General features: G+C 37.7%; 1 protein-coding gene across 3 annotated transcripts; it reads left to right on the forward strand.

Annotated features, from left to right (window-relative positions):
• The first annotated feature begins 1459 nt into the window (after positions 1–1459).
• LOC118280705 (facilitated trehalose transporter Tret1-like) lies at positions 1460–27924 on the forward strand. 3 transcript variants are annotated; one of them, XM_035601013.2, is made up of 4 exons: positions 1460–1735; positions 22122–22172; positions 22632–22767; positions 25753–27924. In XM_035601013.2, exons 2-4 carry the CDS (start codon positions 22152–22154, stop codon positions 27105–27107), a joined length of 1512 nt encoding a protein of 503 aa, XP_035456906.2. In that variant the 5' UTR covers positions 1460–1735; positions 22122–22151; the 3' UTR covers positions 27108–27924. The 3 variants fall into 3 exon arrangements, with proteins under 3 accessions (XP_035456906.2, XP_035456905.2, XP_050555585.1); XM_035601012.2 differs by lacking the exon at positions 1460–1735 and adding an exon at positions 9008–9121; XM_050699628.1 differs by lacking the exon at positions 1460–1735 and adding an exon at positions 9286–9319.
• Positions 27925–27999: the final 75 nt, after the last annotated feature.

Raw genomic sequence — 27999 nt, forward strand, 5'->3', positions numbered from 1 at the left:
TTTATATTTTTCTATCACTATCTAATGCTACTATATTAGAATTTAAAATTCAAAGTACATGTAATCACTTTGCTCTGCAATAAATTACAACAAATTGATTACAAGCCACGAGATACATAATTTTATTGATAATATTTGTTTTGTTCTTTTCTTTGAATGTATCAAAAGTATAAAATTTTATTTAGATTTCGCTATCACATTTTTTGGAATACTTTAAAGATATTATAATAATTATTTTAAATTACCTAATTAGGCGGTATTACCGAACCGATACGACCTTCAAACCTCCAAGAAAAGAGCATACTCCTTTTTAATAAGGCCGGCAACGCACCTGTGACTCCTCTGGTGTTGCGGGTGCCCATGGACGGCGCTGATCGCATACCACCAGGTGACTCGTTTGCTCGTTTGCCTCCTATTCCATAAAAAAATACCCTAACCATTGCTGTAGGACGATGAGTTTGCTTTACGTTGAACGAAAACGAAACGAGAGCGCGTTCGGCGCTCTGATTGGCCAGTGCGAATTAACCAACCAATCACTACCTTAGTACGAGTTTGCTTTATCTTAAAAGTAATCAAAACGAGAGTGCGTTCGGCTTTCTGATTGGTTGGTTTATTCGAGCCGGCAAATCAGAGCGCCGGCCGAACGCGCTCTCGTTTCGATTACTTCAAACGTAAAGGAAACTCATACAAAGGATACAAAGCGCCGAATGCACTCTTGTTTCGATCTCGTTAAACGTAAAACTAACTCGTTCTCGTACTCGTCAAGATTATTCTCACAATTAATGGTATGACGAACCGCGATCGACCTCACTTCGAACGTTTCGAATTGACAATTACAAAAAGTCTAGCTGTACCTACCTACTGGAATTAATTCCGCGTATAAATCGGATGCGGCGGAATGCGTGTCACGTAGACTAGCGCAGTCGAACTGAGCAATCGCTGTACGCAATGCGCTTGCACCAAATCCCATTACCAAAATCAGACACTTTTAACCTGACCGTACTTATCTACAAGTTTTATAAAACCGTTATTCATAGTTATGTCACAAACTCTCTTGTTGTGCAAAATTATGAGGCCTGACTTTTGCACAACGATTTACGTGACGCGGCGACAAACAAACCATCCTAGCTGTTTAACTAACTCTAGTGATGTCCAAGCATCCCACTAAACCTATCGACTATCGATAATCTTTAAATCGATACAGCATAACTCGATAAAAGTGTCACAAATGAATACCATCATAAATGCTGTTGCTTAATGAATAACTTATGAAGTGGGTCAGTTATGTAAAAGTACTTTCAAAATGTACTTCTTGCGCATTAAGTACTAAAGCGTAGTACGACTTGCACAAGTAAAACAGTAATTAGGGAAAAATGCCGTATAGTGTAGAAACAATAATAATACGCAAGTTAGCATCACTAGATGAAAGACGGGGTTTCGTAACAGCTTGGTGTAGTCAGTCGATGTTAAGGCTACGGAGAAATCGACGCGTCCGCTTTCCCTTCCCTACTGGCGCGAGTTTAAAAAAAAACAATTGAACATTTTAATTTTATTATCGAATGCGAAAATATTTCGTTCGATTTTCAAAATATAAGTATTGTGTTTTAAAAAATGTGTTTGTCATATTAGCTTTTCGATTTTTTTTAAAGTGAAGATTTTAACTTTTTAATTTATCTATGGTGACAAGATTATAAAATGAAAAATGTGGAAACAATTTGTTGATTGACTATAATATGTAAGTCGTTTGATTATTTTATATTTAATTGTATTATTACAACTTAGTTTTATGGTTGTCCATTTAATTTTTATGGTGTTTAGCTGTGTTTTTTTTCGCCGCGCCTTTTAATTAACGATTTAATTTTTATCATTACATAAATATTATTTATATTCTATGTCAAGGTTGTGTCATGAATTAATATTGATATTTTATTATTAATTTGACGTTTCAAAAATGCCTAATTAAGGATTAATTAAAATAAATGCTTTGACTTTAGATAGTAATTGACATTACCTATTATATCTAGGGTACTTATATTTACCTATTTGGGAAAAGAAAGTAAGAAATGCTTTCACTTTTTCTTTTATCTAGGTAGTGTCTTAGTATTTTATTTTCCTCTTACAGTTCTTATTATATGATAATTTATATTTATTTTTGCGAATAGGTTACAATGTAACACTTTTACACGTCAATCTTTTAAATAACTAGATGAGACCGGCATTTCCTATCGGACTACTCTGAGAAGAAATGCCGAAACAAACTCAGAAGTCATAGTCTCTTTTAAAGTCCAGACAAATCAAATAAAGAATAATGTTTTTATTACATTAAGGTACTGACTGTCTTATTGGTCGAGTGGCAATAAGTGCGACTACTGGACAATGGGTCTCGGATTTGATTCTCGGGTCGGGCAAAGTCTTACCCCTCCGGGGATAAAATGGCATGACGTTGTTAATTGTACATTAAGTTACTTTAAAAATCTTTTATATAAGTTGGTACCTTTTTGCGTAGGTATATAATATTTCTAGAAAAAAAAATAAGGAAAAAGCTATGAATCGATCTGATTTGAATAGTACTTAGTCTTTAAAAACAATAGATAGCTTATTAGGACCTTAGTAGGCTAAGGTCATTGTCTTAGTAAGTTATTGTTCAAATTAAACATTGTTGTCTAACAAAATCGGTGCTTAAGTATAATAGATTTGATTGAGTACCGGGTTTTCCCGGTTATTTTGATCCACTGAAGTAACTTTGATCCAGATCCTATTACCTATAACCAATAGGAATGTAGAATAAAGCGTTGGTATATTCGTTTTTCATTGGTCTAAAATTTTTGTCAAAATTACCCTTAGAGTCATAGCAACCGGATTGGAATTAAAATTACCAATCGTCTAATAATATTTAATTACCCTGGTCGCTCGATGCAATTCGTCGCTTCCAGTCGGCCGATCTTGGGATCTGACTGACTGATAGACATCAGACAGGAATAGTCAGGCATGGTACTTAAAAAGATCTGGTTCTCAGTTTTAGAATTTTATGTTAAAATTAACCTATTGTTTTATAGTTTTACAATTGGGTAATTATAAAACGATTGGTTGTCGCGGGATGCAAGTCGCTTTCAGCCGACCGATCTTAGAGAAGGTCTATCTCTCAGTTATAGTCAGCAATAAAAGTTTAACAGTAAAATATGAATTAGGTACATATACATGAATGATGATGACACGTCTAGCGAAAATTTGATTATGTATGATTTACACCTACCTATTCACTATGGCTACGCTGTCTGCTTATGCCCTTGGGGGATACCAAGCGTGATGTTAGATAATATATTATGTTTTGCAATTTATGTTTATGGGACATTCAATGAATGTATTACTTACACACACGTCAACAGCCTATAAGTGGCCACTGCTGATCAAAGGCCTCTTCTCCAACGGAGAAGGTTTGAGCATTTATCGCCACGCTTGCTCAATGCGGGTTGGCGATTTCAAATTAATAATTAGAAATTATAGGCCTAGGTTTCCTAACAATGTTTTCCTTCACCGTTAGTCAGTGGAATATTTGAAACATGAAATTAATAATCTTAGAAAGTACATATAGGTACCATCAAAAATATCCTGTAAAAAGCCCAACTCGCACCTCATATTTTCTTAATAATAACAGAATTAAAACTTCTACAATTTTATTACATGTTTGTAAAACGTACCTAAATCTGTAAAACCTGACTGTCTAACTTTGTAACACTAAGTTATTACTTAATATTAAACCTGACTGTCTAACTTTGTAACACTAAGTTATTACTTAATATTTTGTTTGTTAGTTAGTTTCATCTTTATCTTATGTAATTTTGAATTTAAATTAAAAATTATTACTACATAATTTCGTATATGCATGTATTAATGACTGAAATAAACGAATTTTTAATTTTAATAGAAAAACATCTGCTAAATATATCTTAGAAACAACAAAATATGACTGGCTAGTTTGCTAAATAACGATTTTCTCACGACTGCGCTTAATAAGACAGAATTAATTAATAATTGTATGGTAGTGTTTATTATAGTCAAAACCAAATTTGTATTGAAGAAAAATACAGCTTGTTTATTTAACGCTTTCCAATTATTTTTTAATGTTAGGCATTCCATTTTCAAAGGAATAAAAAAAAATTCCGCGTCTTATGTCGCAGAACGCTGCTGAAACTAGTCGAGTTCCTCGTCAAACAGTTATGTGAGTAAGCCGTAAAATAATCATTAAAAAAAACTTTTTACAAAAATAAATAACTGACTTTACTGAAGAAATTCAGTTAAAAAGAACACTAAAATGGTCAAAATTAATTTTTATTTCGGAGGTCGATGTTAAAATAAGAAACAAACAATAATGAGAAACACCGACTTTCAAAATTAAAGTCATTTTGATCCTTTTATTAATCCTTTTATTATTAACCGTCTGAGTAAAGTCCAGTTAATCCGTGAACATGGCGCTTGCAACAGTGCCGAAATATCGGAAACTCGATAAAATGAATAAACATGGTAAATATCCCGTTATAAGTTCTAATAATAGTGTTAGTGACCATGTCAGTTTAAAAACTTATATCGTCTGAGTAACATTTTTGAATCGCTTTTTTTAACTGTATAAATGATACCTAACTCTCAGAAAAAATAGTTGGTGATAAAAAAAAAAAAAACACCCGTGTGGTCGTGTGAAGATGAGCCGGTAGCTGCAGTCAGCTAGGTAATAGGGTAGATGACTAATTTTTATTTTAATGTCCGTCTGGTAGATTATTTTAAAACATTAGACACGTATTTTTATTTTCTTACGAAACAAATACTTTCTTAGATTTTAGACTTTAGACTTCTAGGTACGTTTTTAAAAAATCACGATTTACTCAGTAAGTTCCGCGACGTCGCCGCGTCTGCGCACGCTGCTCACGAAGAGTCCCTCTGTGACTCGAAACTAGTAGAGCTTTTCTCTATTAATGTACTTGAGTAAACCGTAATTTTTAGTTAATATCTGAAGTAACTGCCGAAAAGTGGGTTTTGGTTTTTTTATGGAACACGCCGGCAAACGAACACACGTATCACCTGATGGTAAGCAATCGCCGCCGCCCATGGACACTCGAAACACCAGAGGCGTTACAAGTGCATTGCCGGCCTTTTGAGGGTTAGAAATTTAAGGGTTGTTGGAGAATCGGGGATTGGGAAGATTGGGAAGAGGGGAATTGGGTCTCCAGTAACCTCACTTACACAACGAACCACAACGCAAGCGTTGTTTCACGTCGGTGAGGCCGTGGTATCACTCCGGTCGAGCCGGCCCATTCGTGCCTCCCACACTTAAATTGGTTGTAATATTTATAGCATAGACTTCTGCTTACCTCTCGAGTGTATATTATACGCACGTGGGAAAGGAAAGGCAACGAGAAAGGAAAGAAAGCAATACAAAACAAAACTGTATGCTCAACCCAGTCATCACACGTAGTCGTATTGTGTAATGTTTGCAAATTTTGTTATAACTAACTACCATTTATAACAGGAAGTGTTTCTATGCCAATGACCAGACAGGCAGGCAGACAGACAAACAAACAAATAGACTAAGCTATTACTGTAGAAAGTAACATGCTAACATGGGAGAGCCATGCTTCAGCACGAATGGGTTGTCTCGATCAGATTGATACCACAGTTTCATAGTAAACCGACGGCGTGAATCAACGTGTGTGATTTATTTGCGAGGAGGTCCATACAATAACCCCCATCTAATGATGCGTTACGCATACGTAACGCTCTTGGTGTTCGGAGCTGCGGACTGCCTAGCGGGTTACCGGGGCTCCGACTCGAAAAGCAGGAGTAGGAACGGGGTGGTTTTTGGTCAATAAGAGTTTGATACTTCCTCTTGCCGTCCAAGGCAGAAGAAATCACTAGATGATATTCCCCATTAAAAAAAAAACAAGAAAAATAAACGCACCTGGTGTTCATGGACGCTTGTACCTTACAATCAAATCATGCATCTGCTCGGTTGACGTCCCAAAGGTACCGTAAAACCACGACAACCAAGCCGACAGAAATTTCTTGTTGTGATATTGGCAATCATAACAGAGTGATGACGACATATTACATAAACATTTATGACGGTTTATATTAAAATTAAATCATTATAAAATAGTTATAAACAACACACATAACGGTTTACTGCGAATTACATTAATTTCATATTTTGTTTACTAGACTAGTGACTAGACTTCACTAGATAAATATTGCAGATTGCAAAAACAATTCGCGTCGGAGATCGCGCGACGATTTCCGGCCACCGTAAGTGTGGGTCTGCGGACGGCGAGCAAGGGTAGCTTGCCGCCCAACCAGAACCAGAGCCTTAAAGAGTCATCAGACCTCCTTATAGCTAAGGGGGAGGCGGGACACATGAGGGAACGAACCTCCTCACGCCCCAGCCGTCGCGAGAGACACTCCGGGCGTCGGGAATCGCGCGACGATCTCCGGCCACCGTAAGTGCGGGCCTGCGGACGGCGAGTAAGGGTAGCTCGCCGCCCGACCAGAACCAGACGCGTTCCGTGCGCGCCTCAAAGAGCCATCAGACCACCACAGATGGGGCCCAGTAGGGCTAATGCCTGATCCGGAGTTGTCACTACCTAGCGAGTTTACCGGGGCTCCAGCTTGAAAAGCAGGAGTAGGAACGGGGTGGTTTTTAGTCAGTAAGAATCTGACCCTCCCTCTGGCCTCGCGTAAGGCGACAGAAGTCATTGGATAATTTTCCTTCCTCAAAAAAATTGAATTGGATTTTGCTGTCTATACCTACTACCAGTAGCCACTGCTGACGGCCTGACGACTCCCCAGGTTACCTCACGATGTTTTCCTTCACCGTTTGTCAGTGATATCTAAATAATCTTAGAAAGTACAAATAACTGAGGAAAATCATCCGATGATTTCTCCCGTCTTGGGTGAGGCTAGTTTGAGCCTAATATACTAATAAAAGTGGCCTAAGTTACTCCTAATCCCAAGTCCTAAGTCCCGTCAAAACTGGACCGTTGACTGTCAAGGGCTGATGAAGGCAACTATGGCAATAGCACCCATACCACACAAGACGATGATGAAGACAATTTGCTCCTAAATTAACTGTACCTAGCAGTTTTTATTCTCAACTAACCCAATCACAACCCGGCAGTTACTACAACTACCTACCTATACGTAAATAGGTATCTATCGAAGCAATGATTCTTAAAACCGCTCCATTTTCAATTACACCGATACGTGCCTAAATGTTTCCCTATTTAATTAATAAAGTTTGCATACAAAACTATAGCAAAGTTCTTTATGCCAATAAATTAGTAGCAGACTTCCTATACAATTTTATTCGCTGCGAAACGTGCAAGCATGTGCGAGGTAACCAGTATATGCTGGTCTCTGTTTGCTTGCATTTTGTTTCCTGTCACAGTTCTAATTATGTTGGTGTTGTACTGTTGTGTCCAGATTAGTTTTTTTTTCATTCTGAAGGTCTTTTAAGTTACTATTAGTCATCTTTTGCGTTATGGGAGTTGTAGCAAAAAGCAGTTTTTGTCGAAAGTCAAAGTGTCATTTGTAGACATTGTCAGTCTTTGTCTTATTGGTCGACAGCTTACACAATGAAACTACTACAGAATAGAGAAATATCATTCTTTGTTCCGTGGAAACTGCATACTTTAAATTTTGATTCCCAGCTCTGGTGAATTAGGTAGCTCAGGACCAAGAATCATTATGCTTCTCGACCTACCTATCTATTTCTTAAGATTAGTTAAAGTGTTCTTACATTTGGCGATAGGTTCAACCTATTGCAAAGGAACTCGAAACACAACTGACGAAAAATCTTATAAACTATGTACTAAATAAAATTGGTGTGGCTTTTTTAATATTGAAAAAAAACCCCTTTTTTGTATGTAGTAAAAAGTAAGTAGTATACGATACACACACCAAAACAATTGTTTTTCTGTCTGTCTGTTTGTTCCGGCTTATCTCTGAAATAACTCGACCGATTTTGACGGGACTTTTATTGGCAGGTAGCTGATGTACTAGGGAGTAACTTAGGCTATTTTTATTTTAGAAAAAATAATCTGAGTACTGTCGGTTAGTTCAAGTTAGTTAAGTTCTTATGCTCCTGCGCTACATTTCACCGAGAGAAGTTGAACCTATTGTTTTTTTTTTCTTCTCCTCTAATTATTTCTTCTGATTTATTTCGTTGTGGGATCCAAGACCGGAACGCGATCGCGCAGACATCATTGTTCCGGTGTTTTCATGGTTGTATCTACTGTAGATCATGACTTACAGGAGTTGCAGCCGTATGATCGGTTGTGGTAGGCTTGTCCCAAAAAAAAGTCATTATTCGTAGACGTAGTCACGGGCAACAGCTAGTTTTCTCTATAATACCGTAAATAAATAAACCACTCAACCCTTCGGGGAATACCAAGTGTTGGGAGATTTTTCATGCTTGGAATTGGGCCGGCTCGTACCTTTTAAAGTAATACCACGGCCTCACAGAAAACCGACGTGAAACAACGCTTGCGTTGTGTCTTCGTTGTGTGAGTGAGGTTACCGGAGGCCCAATTCCCCCCTTGAGATATCTTCCCCATGTTTATTCCCGAAAAACAACCCTTAAATTCCTAACTCCCAAAAAGCCGGTAACGCACTTGTAAAGCCTCTGGTGTTTCAAGTAAGTCCATGGGCGGCGGCGATTATTTACCATAGGATTACCAAATTACCTGATAAATCGCCGCCGCCGCTAATCGTGCAGACGTATTAACGTCTGCACGATTACCGGCATGTCCCATAAAAAAAATACCACTTAAAAAAAAGACAATATCTGAAAACAAAACCGAAGGCCACTAAAAGCATCAACTTACTATCAAACCTGAAATTGAATGAGATCTGAAAAAGCAGTATGCGTAAACTCAGTTTCTCAACAGTATTGTGATCGACTGCCAATGTCACGGCCACTCAATATTAAAAAAAAAAGTTCATGATCTTTATAAGCACGGTAACAAGTCTGCATTGGTTTAGTCAATGGCTATCTGTGCTGTGGATGCGTTCTATAAATAAATTATAATAAATTAATAAAAAACTAATAAATAAAAGTGATATCTAGTCTTTATAGGTGAGTTATTTGTTCTTTTTTTTTGTGATTAAGATGGAAAAGATTGATGAAAGTTGATTGAAAAAAAGCGTTGAGATATTTTTCATAAATGTAATTTGGTATTTGTCATAAATGTAATTAGTTAGGTATTTATACGTAGCCCTTTTAAAATAAATGGATAAAAGACTAATAAATAAAAGTGATATCTAGTCTTTATAGGTAAGTTATTTATTCTTTTTTTTGTGATTAAGACAGAAAAACTTGGATGAAAGATAATTAAAAAAATCGTTGAGATATTTTTCATAAATGGAATTAGTAACTAGCCCATTTCAATAAAAAAAACGACTATTAAGCTAGTAAAATGGTTCAAAGACAAGGTAAATATTGTTTGCATAAAATCCTTAATTGGTAAAAAGTGAGTGTTACAAATGTGTTTTTTTTTAAGGGGGGATAATCATTTAATGTGTCGCCTTGGGGGAGGCGAGAGGAAGTGTCAGACTCTTACTGATTTATAACCACCCCGTTCCTACTCCTGTTTTTCGAGCCGGAGCCTCGGTAAACCCGGAGTTTCGGATCAGGCATCAGCCCTACAGGCCCTACAGGGCTATGCAACGAGCTGTGTTACAAATGTGCTACATTGAAAATATATTATCATTTCTGAATCGGACAGGGGTTCCCAACCTTTTCTGGGTATAGGACCGCCTTTATTTTATTCTAATTGGGTGGGCTAGGGACCCGGATTCAAATCAGTATTGTAGTTACTTTTTTCTTGTGTCATATTGTCTTCTTTGACATAAGTTGAATTCGATCTTTAGTGTTAATTTAATCTTATGAAATCACAGACATCATTATATTATTATTGTGTGAAATTGAAAAATAAGCCCTGATTTCACCATCCTTTTCTATTTTTTTTTTTGTGATGGCAACGAGCCTTCATTACAAAGTTGTTGGGTTAATAAAAATGCCCATTTAGTGTTATTTGACTATTAATGCATTTTATTGGTTATTCCATCTTCTCTTGTACTATTTTTTTAATTAACCAATTTAATTCAGTAGTGAATAGAAACCTAAACAAAACAATAGGTGCCTATCATAATGAATTGGAGTAAAAACTTAGACCGTCTCTAATTGAATGTGATTTGAATCATAGTTACTTATTTGCATTAATTTATGAACCACTGTTCGTTTACAGGTCAGTTTTCAAGTAGTCGTTGCAATTAAAAAAATAATAGGCAAACGTTTTCTGTGTCTAATTCTGACAAGAAGTGCAGCGTAAATACAACTTTACGTACAAATCTGTATTCATGGAAACGAATAAACCGATTTTAATGAACTCGATTCTCATACGTATTACTTTATATCATGGACTAGGCACTCCCATGCGGTTTCACCCGCTCTGCTCGACTCTTATTGATCGTAGTATATTTTATAATCTATAGCCTTCCTCGATAAATTGACTATCCAACACAAAAATAACTATTCAATTCAAACTAGTAATTCCGGAGAATAAAAAAATCAAAATGAACGGCATTTTGAAACTTATTTTATTTTTGGACTACAATAAGAGCAGATAGGAACAGGAACATAGGTAATACAGATGCACTTTTGAAATAACTCCAAGTCACACGCAACCCGGTCATTAGATGCTTACCCATGCGCCCGCGCCATTCTCCCACGTGCCACGATTTATAATGACAGACCACATTTCCTAATAAATAATGACATTTTTTTTTCTTTTGTTGTCACCAAAAATTGCAGCATCATCCTTGATTCGGTATTTGGTCATTTGACTTTTTCTATGAGACAAAAATGTCGGAAGTATCTTGGAGTAAAGGGTTTCTTCCGCTTCCGTACTTACCTAAGTTATGGTAAAAACGAACCTTCGGGTTTAATTTCTGGGTTAAGTAAATTAATAATTAGTAATTCACGCTGTTTCATTAGTTTATCTAGGTTTTTTTCGTTCCATTCATTAGTAACAGTTATTTGAGCCATTATAAAATCAAACCACTGTTGCATAATACATACCAACTAGTGCCTACAGTGGTTTCCAACCGGTGGATCGTAGATCACTAATGGTCTGCAAAAGACAAAAAAATGTCCGCGTAATGAAAAAATAAATACACCAGACTACACCTCTGTCTAAAGGAAATAACTAAGAGAGAGGAAGTTGAGTTCAATAATCCAAAAGACACTATTTATATGAGTGGATGAGAAAATTAGAGTGGAACACTACCTACATGAAAATGTAGTAAGAATAATGGTCCCTCTTTTCTTTCTTGAGGGGTCAAAACAATTAACCTAGGATTTCTTTACTGACTAAAAACCATTTCGTTCCTACTCTTGTTTTTCTAACCGGAGCTCTAGTAACCCGCTAGGCAGTCCGTAGCTTCAGGTCGGCCATCAAATCAAATCAATGCGGCTATCATCAGCCGGGCTATGACCGGGCTATGACGCGCCGCACGCAAAAAGTGGTCCCTAACTTAACAAGAATTATAAAAGTGGTCCTTGACCCCTAAAAGGTTGGGAACCCCTATCTGAATGAATGATCATTCACATCAATCAACAGTCAATGAATTAGTCATTATCATTGCTTCCATTGGCACGCCAGTAAGTTACAAGTTCGATTTCTGTCCAATTAAAACGTGAATTAATGTAAATTGAAGATTCTTAATTAGTTACTCATTATTTTTAGAGATCTTTAGCTTTTGGTTGCACGGTTCTTCATCCAGATTTCAAGTATATAGTTCTTTTTCAATACATGCCATATCCTGCGTGAGTGTCCAAGTCTTATTGACTAAAAACCACCCCATTCCAAATTCTGCTTCGAGCTGAAGCCTAAGGTAATCTTTGCGGTTCTCTACAGCCCCAGTAGCAACATATCTAGCTTACTAGAAGTCATGTCGATAGGCCGGTTAGAAGCGACTTGCATACAGTCTGAGCTGACCTTTTGATCCTGCGAATTAGATCGTCCGTCCTAATGGGATGGAGAACCTTTATGGACGCCCTCTGCCCCATCTAGGGGACATAGGACTTTTGAGGGGAATATTATCTAATGACTTGGGTGAGGCGAGAGGGAGTGTCAGACTCTTGACTGACTAAAAACTACCCCGTTTCTACTGCTACTTTGAGCCGGAGCCCCGGTAACCTTTTACGTTGTCCGCAGCTCCGGATTGGTAAGAAATTAAGTCAAGTCAAGCCTGATGGGACCCCTTTCTTGGTGTCTGCAGAATAGTTTGTTAACTATGTAAGTCGATTTCCCCTTTAAATTACATAATGCAAAAACTTGTAAGATAATTGTATTCAAATAGACCTTCGATGATGCGCTAACTAGGTGTAATTGGTGAGACGCCATTATGCTCTGAAGTAGGTACCTATTATAACCTCCTTTTAGACAACCTAGTCCGTGTTTTTTTATATAATACCTACTCAAATTATTCCTTTCTAATAGCCTCTAAGTGTGGGAGAGTCATGCTTCGGTACGAATGGGCCAGCTTGACCCGAGTACGAGATACCACGGCCTCACAGAAAACCAACGTGAAACAACGCGAGCGTACCAGAGATTTTTTTTCAGGTTACCAGAGATCCAATTACCCCCCTTCCCAATTCCCGATTTCTCAACAACCCTTAAATTCCTAACCCCCAAAACGCCGGCAACGCACGAATTAGACTTTTTTAGCTCTTAGGCTGCCAATGGGAAGGCAATTTCTTTTGTGTGTCTATAGGCGGCCGAAATCTGTTTAGTTTTACCATCAGATACATCAGCTCGTTTGCCCCCGATCGCGTAAAAACGGCTCTTAAAGTCTGACTCAACATACCTTAACAGTTATAAACCACAAAATTTAACGAGGAAGTAATTATTAATTAATGAAATAAAACATAAACTGTAATAAAGAATCTTGTAGTACATTTGTAATTGTCTTGTATTTGTGGCGCGTTCATAAAATATTATACTTCTTTAAGGAAACCTTGACTGCGCGTTGTAAGGTGAATGTCAAAACCGCGTTCCTATGTCTACCAGTACCCTTAGTACGAGTTTGTTTTACGTTGAACGAAAACAAAACCTGAGCGCTTTGATTGGTTGGTTTCATCGCACCGGCCAATTAGAGTGCCGAACGTGTTCTCGTTTCGTTTTCGTTCAACGTAAAGCAAACTCATACTAAGGGTACAGAGTGCCTAGTGCGAGTTTAGTTTACGTTACCGCGGTTGACACGTTTATGACGTTCGGCGCTCTGATTGGCCGGCTCTAATTAACCAACCAATCAGAGGGCTCAACGCAGGAACGTTTCGATTGCGTTAACGTAAAAAAACTCGCACTGAGTAAGCATAGTGAGTTCATTAACACAATGTAAAGTGGTCTTGTTTAACATACTTTTTGAACTATTTTGAACCCACAACGAGTTCATTTTTATAACTGGATGACATCAAGGGACTTTTGTTCAAAATATTAATTTGGATAGTTTCATAAATTGATGAAGCTAAACGATGTTAAATTGAATTAATGTATGTAAGTACCGTGTATCAAGCACTGTACCAGACTCCATGCAATAGGGTAGATGACAATTTTTTATTTTAATGTTGGCCTCGTACATTTATTTAAAACATTACATACATACATATATAACCTCACGCCTGTCTCCCATGGTAAGCAGAGACAATGGAACGTCAATTGCTACGATTCGTACACACCTCTTTCATCTTCATCAACAGTCATCGGTCTTTTCATGCATGCTCGTCGGTTAAATGTACTTTTAATTTGGCCCTTTTTTAATATATCGCCACTCTGGTCGCTAAGTTTATGTCCGTCTGAAACGCTCTCTACCGACGCGACGGTCCAACTCTCATATTCACCTTGTATATTTCTTTCGTAAATCTGCTTTCATCCATCCTTTTGTTTCGTTTTTTAAAACATTAATCACGTATTTTTATTTTCTTACGGAAACAAATACTTTTGATGATAAATTGATTTGAAACGTCGGTGACGCCACTTTTACCTAGAAGTTTTTCTATCTAGAAGTACCTAGAAATTTTCGTACCTACGTTAAATAAGTAGAAATTACGTATTTGCTTCCACTCCTAAACTTTGATTCGTTTTATCTAAGTATTGTATATCTTATATGACAAAAATAAAAATATACTTGTCCAATATTTTTTCATTACCCAACTGATGGACTAAATAGATTTTAAATTTTCATACACCGTCATCATTCCTATTGATATTACTGAGAATAAACCCAATTAATCCAGAAAGGGATAAAACATTGTTACCTTTATTTATCCGACTCTATCGAGAGTTAAAATAATACCCTATTATGCGTTTATTGGTCGGTCGTTGGTCGAGTGGTCGCAATTGTGACTGCCAGACAAAGTATTGCTGGGCTTTTTCGGATATTCGAAAAATTTTCAGTAGTAGCACGGAGTCTGGAATTGTGCCCAGTATATGGCAATAGGCTCACCACCTATTACATTGGACTTATAACATATGTGGTGAAATATGGGTGTATAGTGTATAGCGGCATTATGTGCCATAATGTGTACCTCTGCCTACCCCTTTGAGGATAAAACGTTGCACATATACGTTTATAAGAAAAATCTTCAGATTAACTTGAGCGGAGTTCTCGCTAATCAGTGATTCATAATTGACAACAAAAGATGTATAATTATGCGTTTGTTAATTAAATACCTAATGGATGGCTGCACGATTGTGTTGGTAGGTAGTACATGCATATATAGTATAGTACATAGGTAATACATGCTAAGTGTTAAGGTTAACAATTCTATAGTAGGTATCTACTTACTATTCTATCGTAGTAGATTTTTTTAAGGGGGAAAATCATCCAATGACTTCTATCGCCAGAGAAAGGTGAGAGGGAGTGTCACTCTTACTGACTAAAAACCACCCCGTTCTTACTCCTGCTTATCAAGCTGGAGCCCCGGTAAACCCGCTAGGTAATCCGCACAACGGTGGCTGGAGATCGTCACGCGATCCCCGACGCCCGGAGCGTCTCTCGCGACGGCTGGAGCGTTAACGATACATATTTAAAGATATATGGGACTAGTTCTAAGATTCGAACTACTCTTTTTTATGGTAAATAAACTAGCTTTTGCCCGCGACTTCGTTCGCGTGGAATAGTGACTTCCGGCAAATTTTTGGTTTTAACCACATAGTTCCCGATCTCGCGGGATCTCTTCAAAAATGAGATGTGGAAGATATTCCAGGGAACTCTTCAAAAATCAACATAATGAGCTCTGCGTTTGAATTTAATAGATGTATACTCACTTAGGGCATTGAAAAAATAGTTTAAAAACGGACTTAAACTAAAGAAATATTATAATCTTTCCGAACTTAAGATGAAAACTAACTTAAAACTAAAGAAAGCTACGAATTACGAATTTATAACAATTAAAAAAGAAATTATATTACAACCTATCCTCTATGCTATAATAACCAAGCTTAAACTAAATAATTTAAAAGAAACGACGAAATCTAATCTAATTAATTTATAAATTAGACTTACAATTTTATTAAACAAACTAACTACAGTAACTACTAATAATCGATATCAAACTAAACCTACGTTAAATAGTTTAACCAGAAAACCAGGAAAACCCAACTAATAAAATTATTAATTGACAAATACAACGAAACCAATTTAGAATATACGAAACAGCAGGACCACTATTGTTCAATTTCGTACTTATAGTACGGAATTGAACATGCGCTGTATGTCCGGAATAAATTTATTTTTTGATTTTTGAAATAAAAATCTTATGTCCTTTCTAAGGTTCTAAACTATATCTGTACCAAATTTCAACCAAATCCGTCAAATAGTTGCGGAGATTATTGGTATAAGCATAGAATAGTGTTCGACGTGATTCTTTAATTTGACATAACTTTTTTATTTATGAACCGATTGACATGAAACAAACACTAAATGTAAATTAAAGCATACCACAATATATTCGTGAAAACCGCATCCAACTCGGATCAGCCGTTTCTGAGATTAGCGCGCATAGACAAACAGACAAACAGATAAACAGACAAACAGACAAAAAAAAAGTTAATTACATTTTTGGGTTCGACATCGATATAACAATAACCCCGGCTATTTTTTTTATTTTTATTTTCAATGTACAGACAGCACTTTTCTACGATTTTATTATATGTATATAGATGGACAGATGGATCCCCTGATGGTAAGCAATCGCCGCCGCCCATGGACACCCGAAACACCAGAGGTGTTACATGTGCGTAGCCACCCTTTTGGGGGTAAGGAATTTAAGGGTTGTTGGGGAATCATGGATTGGGAAGGGGTCTAATTGGGCTTCCGGTAACCTCACTCACACAACGAAAGCGTTGTTTCACGCCGGTTTTCTGTGATGCCGTGGTATCATTTCGGTCGAGCCGGAAAATTTGTGCCGAAGCATGGCTCTCCCACACTTGAGATTTAGTATAAATCATTTAGAAATATTTTCCATCCCCTGCTAGACATAAATAGCTCGACTTACAATAACAAAACCAACATAATTGTACATAATTGCTACGATTTCGTAATACTATAATTAATTCTACTTTGTTTACCCATTGTTTTCTTCGTCATCACCATCAATAGCAGGAAGACTGTTCCTTAGTGATATAATAATTGATATTATAGTTTGTCTATACAAGTGAACTTGCAAAACATGACAATTGCTTGTACCCCTGTAGTATCTATGTATATTTAATTATGTATGCTAAATGCTTACAAATAGCGTCAAAATAAGTTAGATAGGTACATAGGTACCTACTGATATTATGTTAATACCTATAGAGGTGTCAACATACCATTCCGACTTTTGCGCCATGAATACTTTTCCTTTTATATTATCAATTATTTATGTTTATTGTTTTTATAATCGGTGCAAATAAACTGTTTTTCTTTCTTCTTTTTTCTTTCTTTACTTTATTAGGTATTTAAAACTGATAAACTTCCACCTGCACGTACAATTAAAGTCACTCTCTATGGCAACATGCATGGGTGATCCGGAGCTGCGGACAACATAAAAGGTTACCGGGGCTCCGGCTCAAAGCAGGAGAAGGAACAGGGTAGTTTTTAGTCAGTAAGAGTTTGACACTCCCTCTCGCTTCGACTTGGCGAAAGAAGTTATTGGATGATTTTCCTCCTTTAGAAAAAAAACCTACTATTAAATAACAACAAATGGCTTTTTTGTAGGAGGGGGGGGGGGGAATAATCATCCAATCTCTTCTCCCGCCTTGGGTGAGACGAGTGTCAGAGTCTTACCTACTGACTAAAAATCACCCCGTTCCTACTCCCGCTTTTCGAGCCGGAACCCCGGTAACACGCTAGGCGGTCCGTAGCTAAAGGCTTAGTAACAAAGATTTCTTCGTTATACCTAGGCAGAAACCTACATAGCTACCTACCTATACATAGGTAAAGGTATCTTAACGACGAATATATTTTTAGTCTGTCACGATCTGCGTTTTGCCGCTGAGCAGACGCATACATAAACAATTAAATAATTACTGATTCTTAACTCTTTACCTGGCTAGCTATTGTCTTTGTCACGTTTGGGGTTCCGTGGATAAAGGGCTTGATACTAATAGGACTTTCGACTTAGGTATCTACATACATCTAGTGTTTATTCTGTAACCTGCGCTTTTAACTGGGACTGGTCAGCTCCAGACTGCATTAATTTTGTTGTCCTCGAGGTTAATTTCTTTTTCTATCGCTTTGACTGAATATTAGTTTTACATTGTTCTCACATAGTAGAAGCAATAGAAACAATGTAACCAAGAATTGTATTGCGAATCTGATTGAAAAAGAGCCTATGGAGTTTCTTATCTCGTTCTTCTCCTTAGGAATCTACCCTTTGGAACAAGCAAATAGCTTCAATAGAGGACTGACCGACAGACGTTATTAATATTATTATAATATTTGCTTTGACGTTCAAAAATGCTTTCCTGGTCTATTTGAAATAAATAATTTTGACTTTGACTTTGACATTGACTACATCTATAGTGGCCATGCACGTGATTTTTTGTAAACAAAGGTGGTTTCTCAAATTAATTGCTTATAACTTGTGAAGACAGACCTAATAGGCGTTAAGCGTTTTGGTCGTATACCTACAGTGAATCGTCAAGATACCTCATAACTTACAACTTTATAAGTTTACAATAATCTTACATAAAAAAGGGGGAAAAAAACGAAAACAATGAACACGTTTCAAAGGAAAACGTGACATAAAGTTTTACCGACGAAATAAAAAATAGAGCGCCAGTGACCAATCAAAATCACGATCATGATCATGTAAAATGATTAAATATATTCACAGAAAAAAACTACGGAAATGCTCTGGGAAACTATCAAGGTCTTGAGTAGTGTTATAGGTAAAGAAATAGTAAATACCTGTGGATATATGAAACAATAAATTAGTTGTTTAGGTACCTACGATAGACAGACTGCACGTGGCCTATTGTTATTTTTGTAGGTAACCAACCTATTTATAGTTTAAAGCTTACTATTATTTTTTGGTTGTATGTTTTGTTACTCAATAACGTCAAAACTGCTAAAGGGATCGGGATGAAATTTGGAGTAGGGGTAGATTAATCTGTGAAGTGCGAAGCGCGCTCGTATACGGTCGTGTTTACAAAACTCGCGAATCGCGCGGCACTAGCCGCTGCCTGCCTTACTATGAGTACCCAACCACTCATAGCCAATGAGTTGCTGGCATTTATTCAGCATGCCATCGACACGATGGATGAGGTTAGCATCTTGCAAATCTGCAAATCTAACTTCAAGGAGGAAGACATCAGTAGCGGCAAAAAGTTGCTATTCCAATGTCTTGGAAAGCTGGACGAGATGCCAGCTCGCCGAAGAGACGGAACGGAGAAAAGTGTGCAAGACATTATCACCTTGCTGAAGGTGACAGATCCCGACGACGTGCCTGCATTCGTGGCAAAGGACCTGCACAAGCTGCCCCCTGTCACCTTTGATCACGTCGACGTTACCAGGCTGCTCAAGGACATCATATCCTTGAAGACAAGCCTGGCTGAGGTACAGTCGAAGCTGATGTCATCAGAAAATACCATCGGAGAACTCCGTGCGGAATTATTGGCATTACGCAACGCTGTCGTTGTAAGTGGGTCACCAACACTGTGCACCGACGACGCAAACACATGCCGCGGTGCAGCTAGTGCATCGGTCAGCAGTTTTGAGTCGGCGAAGGCGCAGGCATCGCCACGTGCGGGCGCTGCAGTGAGTCACTCCGCCGAACGGCTAGCGTCTCCGGCGCAGGCTACGACACGTGTGAGTACGTCGACCCCCAAACGTGCTTACGCTGACATCGCTGCAAAAGGGGGTAAGCAGGTTCAACAGGGCGAAAAGCCTCAAACGGATCTGCATCAGGAGGTTCCTAAAAAGAACCAGAATGTCAAGGAAGGCTTTACCCTTGTAGAAAGAAAGAAGAAGAGGAAGCCTACTTGCCGCAATCAGTGCGGTACCGCACTGACAGGACACAATTATCTGCTGCGTCCTGCTGTACCAGCGACGCTGCTCTACGTGTCCCGTCTGCATGACTCCACAAAGGTCGAGGAGATTGTGGAGTTCATCAAGATCAAGGCAAAACTTCATCTGAAGGTCGAGCAGCTGCACTCTCAACACAGAGTGGACTTCAAGTCCTTTGTGGTCAGGGTGCCGACTGAACATCTATCGACCTTAATGAAAGAGGAGTTTTGGCCGCGAGGGGTAGTCTACCGACGGTTCCGAGGTCGGCTACCGGACACTGCGCGACACACGACGCCGTCTCTTCGTGTGACCTAGTTATTAAGTTGTACTAAATAATTGTAATATTTTTTGTAATCTATGTATAGTATTTATAAATTCTAATGTATTAGTTTATAGTATTTGATATGGGCCTATGAAGCCTGAAATAAATGAATATAAATAAAAAAAAAAAAAAAAAAAAAAAAATAATCTGGAATAGCACATAGGCTATTCCAGATTTATCTACCCCTACTCCAAATTTCCCTAATGCCGCAAGCGGAAACTAGAATAAAAAATTCGAAAGTTTGCGTTTGTTACTCAATCACGTCAAAATGGCTAAAGGGATCGGGATGAAATTTGGAACAGGGATAGATTATAGTCTGGATTAGCATGTAAAATACTTTTTTTCCCACGGGAAAGCTGGCGAAATTGCTGGCAGAAGCTAGTTTTATAAATTCGAAAGCTTGTGTGTATGTTTGTAACTCAATCACGGTAGAACTGCTAAAGGGATCGGGATGGAAGTTGGAACAGGGATAGATTATGGTCTGAAATAGCTTAACCTTTCGTGTGCCGTATATAAGACAACAATAGAAAACACATTGTGTCTCGCGTGGATCCACGTTCCAAACATACGAAGGGTTAATACTTTTTATCCCACGGGAAATACGTCTTGTTATCCAATCACGTCAAAATTACTAAAGGGATCTGGTTGATTTTTTTAATGGAGGATAATCATCTTACGACTTCTCCCGCCTTGGGTGAGGCGAGAGGGATTATCAGACTTTTACTGACTAAAAACCACGTCATTCCTACTCCTGCTTTTCGAGCCGGAGTCCCGGTAGGCTAGGTAGTCCCCAGCCAGGTGTAGATTTTTAACAAGAACACGGGTGATACCGCAGACTCTGGTTTTAAATAATAGGTTTTGACTCTGTTGATAGAGTCTATAAGGTGAGGCAACGTCAGTTAGGTCGTCAAATATATTGGCAAGGCCTTTAAAGTATTTGTAGATTTTTGGAGACAAAGAGAGACCGGGTCTTTCTCGTCTAGACAGACAAATAGCTTGAGGGTTACTGGTTTAGCCGTCGTTTACAATTTAATTAGTATATTATCGGCTTTCTCACTCTGTTAGAGGCTCATATTGGCTAGTACCTAGCAGCGCGACAATCGCCGTGTCGTGTATCCCGAAATGCTGCTCATGAATATGAGCCTCTAGCATGGCTTGAAACTAGTCGAGTTCCTCGTCAAAACATTACGTGAGTAAGCCGATAACATAATAATTAATTTAGTATGTCTCACGGAAGTTATAATAAAATTATAGTTTACAATTTACTCTAAGATAACATGTTGTTTACAAATAAATATTATTAAAAATACCAACTATTATAAACTAAGTTTTAGTAGTTTTAGTTAAACGTAGTTGTTGTTCCATAGCTAATTACTGTTTTTTAAAAGCTTTATGATCTCACACTAGCATAGTTAAATGAAAAATATAATTACTAACAAAAATATAAATCTATACTGATACTGATATTATAAAGCTGAAGAGTTTGTTTGTTTGAACGCGCTAATCTCCGGAACTACTGGTCTGAATTGAATAATTATTTTTGTGTTGGATAGTGCATTTATCGAGGAAGGCTATAGGCTATAAAACATCACGCTATGACTAATAGGAGCCGAGCAGAGCGGGTGAAACAGCGCGGAAGTAGCTATTATTAATACACTGTAAGAAAATAGGTACATGCATAGACGTTACATATATCCTAGATCTCGGGCTCCCAACCTTTTTTGGTTAAGCACCATCTTCATAATTATTTTTATGTTAGGGACATCATCTATAATTTAAAAATAAGTCGGGTTTTCTTTCATGACGCTATAGCTCCAGAACGCACGAACCGCTTTCTACGGTTTTGCATTCATTGGAAAGGAAACCTTCCTCTTTAAAATTAAGGAAAAATTTAAGAGAAAGCAGGAAAACAGGAAAAATCATTGGTGGCGAAACGAAGTTCGCCGGGTTTGCTAGTTCACTTATAATTATCATGGGTGAGGCACCCATGATGACAAATAAAAATAGTTACAGTCACTCTTCTTAATTGTCTTCTTTTCTATAAGTTTAATTCGAGCTTTAACCGTAGTATTTATTGGACAGAGACAATCTTGTGTATTATTTTTTTATCCATTTTTTGTATCCTTCGGGCCAGTTGGGAACCACTGCCCTAGACACATGTAATGTCTTACTTATCTTAACGTTTATATTTTTCCAGATATTAACTCCTGCATGAAGCCACAGTGCGATGAAGCCTTTTATAAAGCAGGTAAATACCTATTTAAATCATTTTACAATCGTATTCCTAGCTACTTTGATTTTTTAACGACATTTAGATACCTAGTTACATAATGATCATAACAAAAAGAACGAAATGGGCATTGTGCCCGTTTAGACCAACTCTCTTAAATTTTAAGGGGTCCCTTAACTAACCTAACGGCAAAATTAAGGGTTGCTTACACTAAGTAACTCTTAGTTAAGACATGGTTTAGTGGATCTACCACTCAACCTCGTCTTAACTTCTAGTTGACTGACAGATAAAATTCCTGTATCTGTACCCTTAGTACGAGTGTGCTTGACGTTTAAAGTGATCGAAACGAGATTGATTGGTTGGTTTATTCGAGCCGGCCAATCAGAGCGACCAACACGCACCCGTTTCGATCACTAACTCATACTAACTCTTTTTTAAGAATAACCAAGACTTAATTTACTATACATTGCGTTCCAGGCATTCGTGGTAAGCGGTGCGGCGTTGAACATAGCCGGGCATGGATGCGCACACGGTTTCCCTGCTGTGTTGTTCGCGCAGTTGAAGAGGGACGGAGGGCCCGTCACGCTGACAGATCATGACACATCATGGATTGGTAGGTTTTGATAAAACCTTCTTTTAATGGGATATATGAAGGCTAATGAGTAAAAGGACCGGCTAGTTTTTTTATTAGATAATCATCCAATGTTTCATCCATTGTTAGCCTTGAGCGGGGCGAGAGTGTCAGACTCTTACTGATTAAAAATCCGCCCTGTTCCTACTCCTGCTTTTCGAGCCGGAGCCCTGGTATCCTGATAGGCAGTCCGCAGCTCAGGACCACCTGGTAGTAAGCAATCATGATTGAGTACTTTTAGACACTTGCAATGAACACTAGAGGAGATACGAGTGCGTTGTTAGCCTTTGGTTTGGGCCTCCATAAACCTATATTCTATAAGATCTCCATAAATTGACTGCATGGTTGCCACAATGGCTGGGCAACTGGCTGTCGTGGAATGTGTAGCGGGTTCTATTCCCGCACAGAGCAACTCTTTGTGTGATCCACAAATTGTCTGGCTGTGGGTGTCATGTGCATGTGAAATGGTATGTTTCTAAACATACTCATGACACAGGAGAAAATAGTGAGGGGAAAAGTTTTTAAATAATGAAAAATACCCAACTCCTGATCTAGGTAGGTACTAGTTAAATTTAAGTAGGTAGGATAGGACACTTGTAAACTTGTGACGGACGAAAGAGATAATAATTATTGAAAGACCTTGGCAAACTGTACCACATAGCTACATATTTATAGGCCTAGGTCTGAACTTGTATTTATTTGCACAATAAAAAAAACTAAAATAAGCACTGGTTAAGTAGCTACCTGAGCTACAAATGAAAAAAAAGAAACTTTAAATAAGTAGTTTTAATTTTTTTAAAAAGAAAACAATGACTATCTACCTATGCGGTAGGATTTGGATTGAAACCAGTATGACAGCGCCAATATATACAAGGTGACTTGTAATTAAACGTAGAAAACTAAAAAAACATAAATCAACTAGCATTGTTTTATTTACAAACAAAAACATGTTTTTGTCCTAGTTTGTTCGGGATTTTTTGACCAAAACAAAAAATTTTGAATATCTCAGAAACTGCCACTTTCGGATCAAAGACCTCAGAACTAATTTTGTAAGTTTATTGTTCTATCACCTCCCGAGAGGAATACGTCGATTGAGGTACAAGTCAACCTGTATAGTAGAACTTGTGATTACAATATTTACAATCAATACCTAACCGTGAACTTATTCAAGGCCCTTGATTGTCAAGGTTTTAATGAAAAACGAGTTTTTAGGTAATTGTATCACTGTCTGATTAGTAATAAGTGGAAAATAAGCTATAAGACAAGGGGATTCCCATGTCTGACGAGACATTAAACGGGGTGGATACTGGGTATTTGGATTTTTAAGGATAGCCATGTTACGGCACGGATAGGCTGACTAGACTGAAATGATACTACGGCCTCACAGAAAACCGATGTGAAACAACGCTTGTGTTGTGTTTCATTATGTAAGTGAGGTTACCGGAGGCCCAATTACAACCCTTCCCAATCCTCTATTCCCCAACAATCTTTAAATTCCTAACTCCCAAAGGTCCGACAATGCAGTTGTAACGCTTCTGGTGTTTGGGGTGTCCATGGGCGGCGTCGATTGCTTACCTTCAGGTGATCCGTTAGCTCGTTTACCGGCTTAAGTATATCATATAATAAATTAAAAAAATTAAAAAACCCGACTGCATAAAAAACACTTTAAATAAAAACTGAATGCTATTACCACAAAATTAAATAATTTCATAATCAATACACAAAAAATAATAATCTTATGCGAAACATAATTGAGTGCAACAGTCGGGACCCATATTGAATGATTTTAGTCTAGTTTATTTAATGGGTCCCGACTGTTACACTAATTTATTTATTTTTATTTAACACTTTTTAGTTAGTTATAATACGGCTATGTGTTTCTCAAGATTTCACCCGCGACACGAAACGATAGTTCAGAAACCGCTAGTCAATCGCGTCGCGTAGTACCTATACGAGTATTTAGTTTGGATAATAAAGAACCTAATTGCACATAGTATTTTTTTCTATATGTCAGTGATATACCATTTTGGAATCCTCATGATGAGCTCTTTAAATTGATACCCATATTGTAGCAAATATTTTTCTTTATTTTTTTTTAATTCTATCTAGGGCGCCCCAAAAGCCGCCATGTTGGTTTTTGTTTTACGTCACATATCTACCGAACTTCTTGGTGTAATTAAGACGAATCCAACGATGCCCTGATTGTCGAAATCCATCAAGCCGTTTCGAAGAAATGAGGTAATAAAGAATATTAGGCTCATACATACAAGATACGCGCGAAAAACATAACCCTTCCTTGGCAGTCGGGTAAAAAGAATATTAGGCTCATACATACAAGATACGCGCGAAAAACATAACCCTTCCTTGGCAGTCGGGTAAAAAATGGAACATAAAAATGGACAGACTGAAGTGACCTGGAATTTTGCGTTAATATTATGAGTTCGGTAAAGCTATACTGTCGGCTTGTTGAGCCGGTAGGCAGTAATGTCAAAAAAGAATTAAAAAGTAAAGAATCTGGATGTTCACTAGTCGTGTTTCTGACGTCAGTGTCGTAGTAAAATAAACCTATAGGTATAGGTATGAAGAATCAGAATATGAATGGCAATAAAAATTCTGTAGTACGTAGGTACAGACAAGTTTTAATTTTTAAATCGTCTTTACATTTATTTTGTTTTCTAGATAATTATGTATAAGTAAAACATAACATGATTCTTTGTAATATCTTCACGAGTCTCGAACAACTACACCAAACTGTATAAGTTTTTTAAATTAAAACTAAAAATCTAATGTATTGTTAGTGTAGCAAGGATTTCCGAAAAGTAACGCCTGATTCAATTCTATATGGATAACTCTTGTTTATCATCTTAATTGGTTACAGACGGTTAAGTTTTAGTGAACGGATAAAAATTCTACTCACTCGATTATCAAATAACCAGTTACTCACCTACTACTCTTTTCTCATTACAGCGTCTGCAGTCGGCGCGATGGGCATTGTGGGCAACTTCATATCCCCCGTCCTAATGACCAAGTTCGGACGTCAGCGCGCACATCTCATCTCCACACTGCCTGCCCTTCTTGGCTGGCTTGTCTTCATCTTCGGGAACACCGTGCCACTCTTCATACTCGCCAGACTCCTACACGGACTTGCCTTAGGACTTAGAACACCATTAGCAGCCATTTTAGTCGCAGAATACACTGACCCAAAGTATCGAGGCGCCTTTTTGGGAACATTTGCCATCTCTCTCGGAATGGGAATCTTCCTCTCTCATTTATGGGGAGCCCATTTAACCTGGAAGGTAACTGCAGCTGTCTGCGCCCTATTCCCAATCGTTGCTATGGCTATAATAAGCCTGTCTCCAGAATCACCATGCTGGTTGGTTTCTAAAGCCAAGTATGTTGAAGCTCGTAAAGCTTTCAAATGGGTCAGAGGCGAAGGTGCTGCTCAGCAAGAAGAATTAGAAGCGATGATAAACGCACAAAAATTGGAGAAAGCAGAAAACAGGCCAGACTACACAGAAACTCACGTCTGTAACAACATATTCAAGAAGATTGTGGAGTCGATCAGTGCTGTTGTCAAGATATTTAAGAAGAAAGAGTTTTATAAGCCTGCCATAATTGCTATTAGCATGCTGATTGTGTTCGAATTTGGGGGAGCGCATATGGTAGCGGCGTACGGAAATATCATCCTTCAAGTGGTTTTGGACAAGAAGGACCCTCAAGATGTAGCGTGGCAGTTCACAGTGATCGATTTACTAAGGACAGTGTGTGCATTCTTAGCTATATTCCTACTCAAATGCTGCAAACGAAGAACTATTTTGTTCTCAAGTGGTGTCATGACCGTTCTGTCGATGTCATCTATTTCAGCCTTCGTATATATGAGAAGAGCTGGTGTTTTTACTGCGCCATGGATGTTGGATATTTTACCAATGGCGTTGATGGTCTTGTACACTTTATCGTTCTGTTTAGGACTAGCTGCATTGAATTGGGTGATATGTGGTGAAGTATTTCCTTTAGCTTATAGAAGTTTAGGTTCTACACTTTCCACGTCATTTTTGACTCCTTCATTTGTGATTTCAATGAAAACTGCACCACATTTGTATTCCTCTGTTGGGGTAGAGGGTGCATACTTAGTTTATTCTGCAATTTTGACTGTGTTCCTAAGTGTAATGTATGTTTTATTGCCTGAAACTAAAGATAGGACGTTGCAGGATATTGAGGATAGTTTTAAAGGTAAGAAGAGTAATGATCCTGAAGCGCAAATGAAACTAATAATAAAAGAGGAAGGAGTAGTAGTGAGTAAAGACGCTACTGAAACGTATTGAGCTTTGAAAGTACCAAATGAAATATACGAATAGGTAGGTATTAAAATAGATTTAAATACAGGGTATATTTTGTATCCAAGTGAATATAGGATTAAACAATATAATAATAATGATTATGTTGCAATTGCATTCTGATTTCTTGTTAAAAGAATTAAAAATGTGACGAACGACAGACAAATTCCACGACTACAATTAATTAGGTTTTTAATTATGCATTTTAAAAGAATAATTATGTGATAGAATCATTTGTCTGATGTATTATCGATTAAATCGAATACGACAAATCGAATTTTGCTCGAAGTAATAAGGGTTTTTGATACAACGCGTACCTACTAGAGGCGTAAGATTCCGGAGCTACGGACAACCTAGCGGGTTACCGGGGCTCCGGCTCAAAGCAGGAGTAGGAACAGGGTGGTTTTTATTCAGCAAGAGTCTCACACTATCTCTCGCCTCACTTAGGGTGAGAAAACTTTGTACGTTTGCTGCATGGAAAAATGCAGGGGATATTTTTTATCCCCTCAAAAAAGAGTCATATTAGTCCAATCACAAGTTGACTGACTAATGATTTGCCTTTCGCAAAAATTTTAATGGTCAAAAGACTATAAGCTACATGGACACCCTCAATACAATAACTAAGGTATACCTAAACATTACGTATGGTACTTTTTAGTGAGATTTAAATATAGGAAGTTTATGTGTTTACCTATCCAGTATACTTTTGATAATAAGCAATAATAATTACTATGTATGTAGGTACTAAGACCAAATAATTTTAAGAAAATATTGTACAAATAAATATAAGTTTCGTATGACATAACCTTTGCAGTTTTATTTTTATGTAATTGCTTCTATAACAGACAAATATACCTAACATTTTTTTTAAAGTCGTCCC

Source organism: Spodoptera frugiperda, chromosome 16 (genome assembly GCF_023101765.2).
Source record: "Spodoptera frugiperda isolate SF20-4 chromosome 16, AGI-APGP_CSIRO_Sfru_2.0, whole genome shotgun sequence".
In the NCBI taxonomy this organism is placed as follows: Eukaryota; Metazoa; Arthropoda; class Insecta; order Lepidoptera; family Noctuidae; genus Spodoptera; species Spodoptera frugiperda.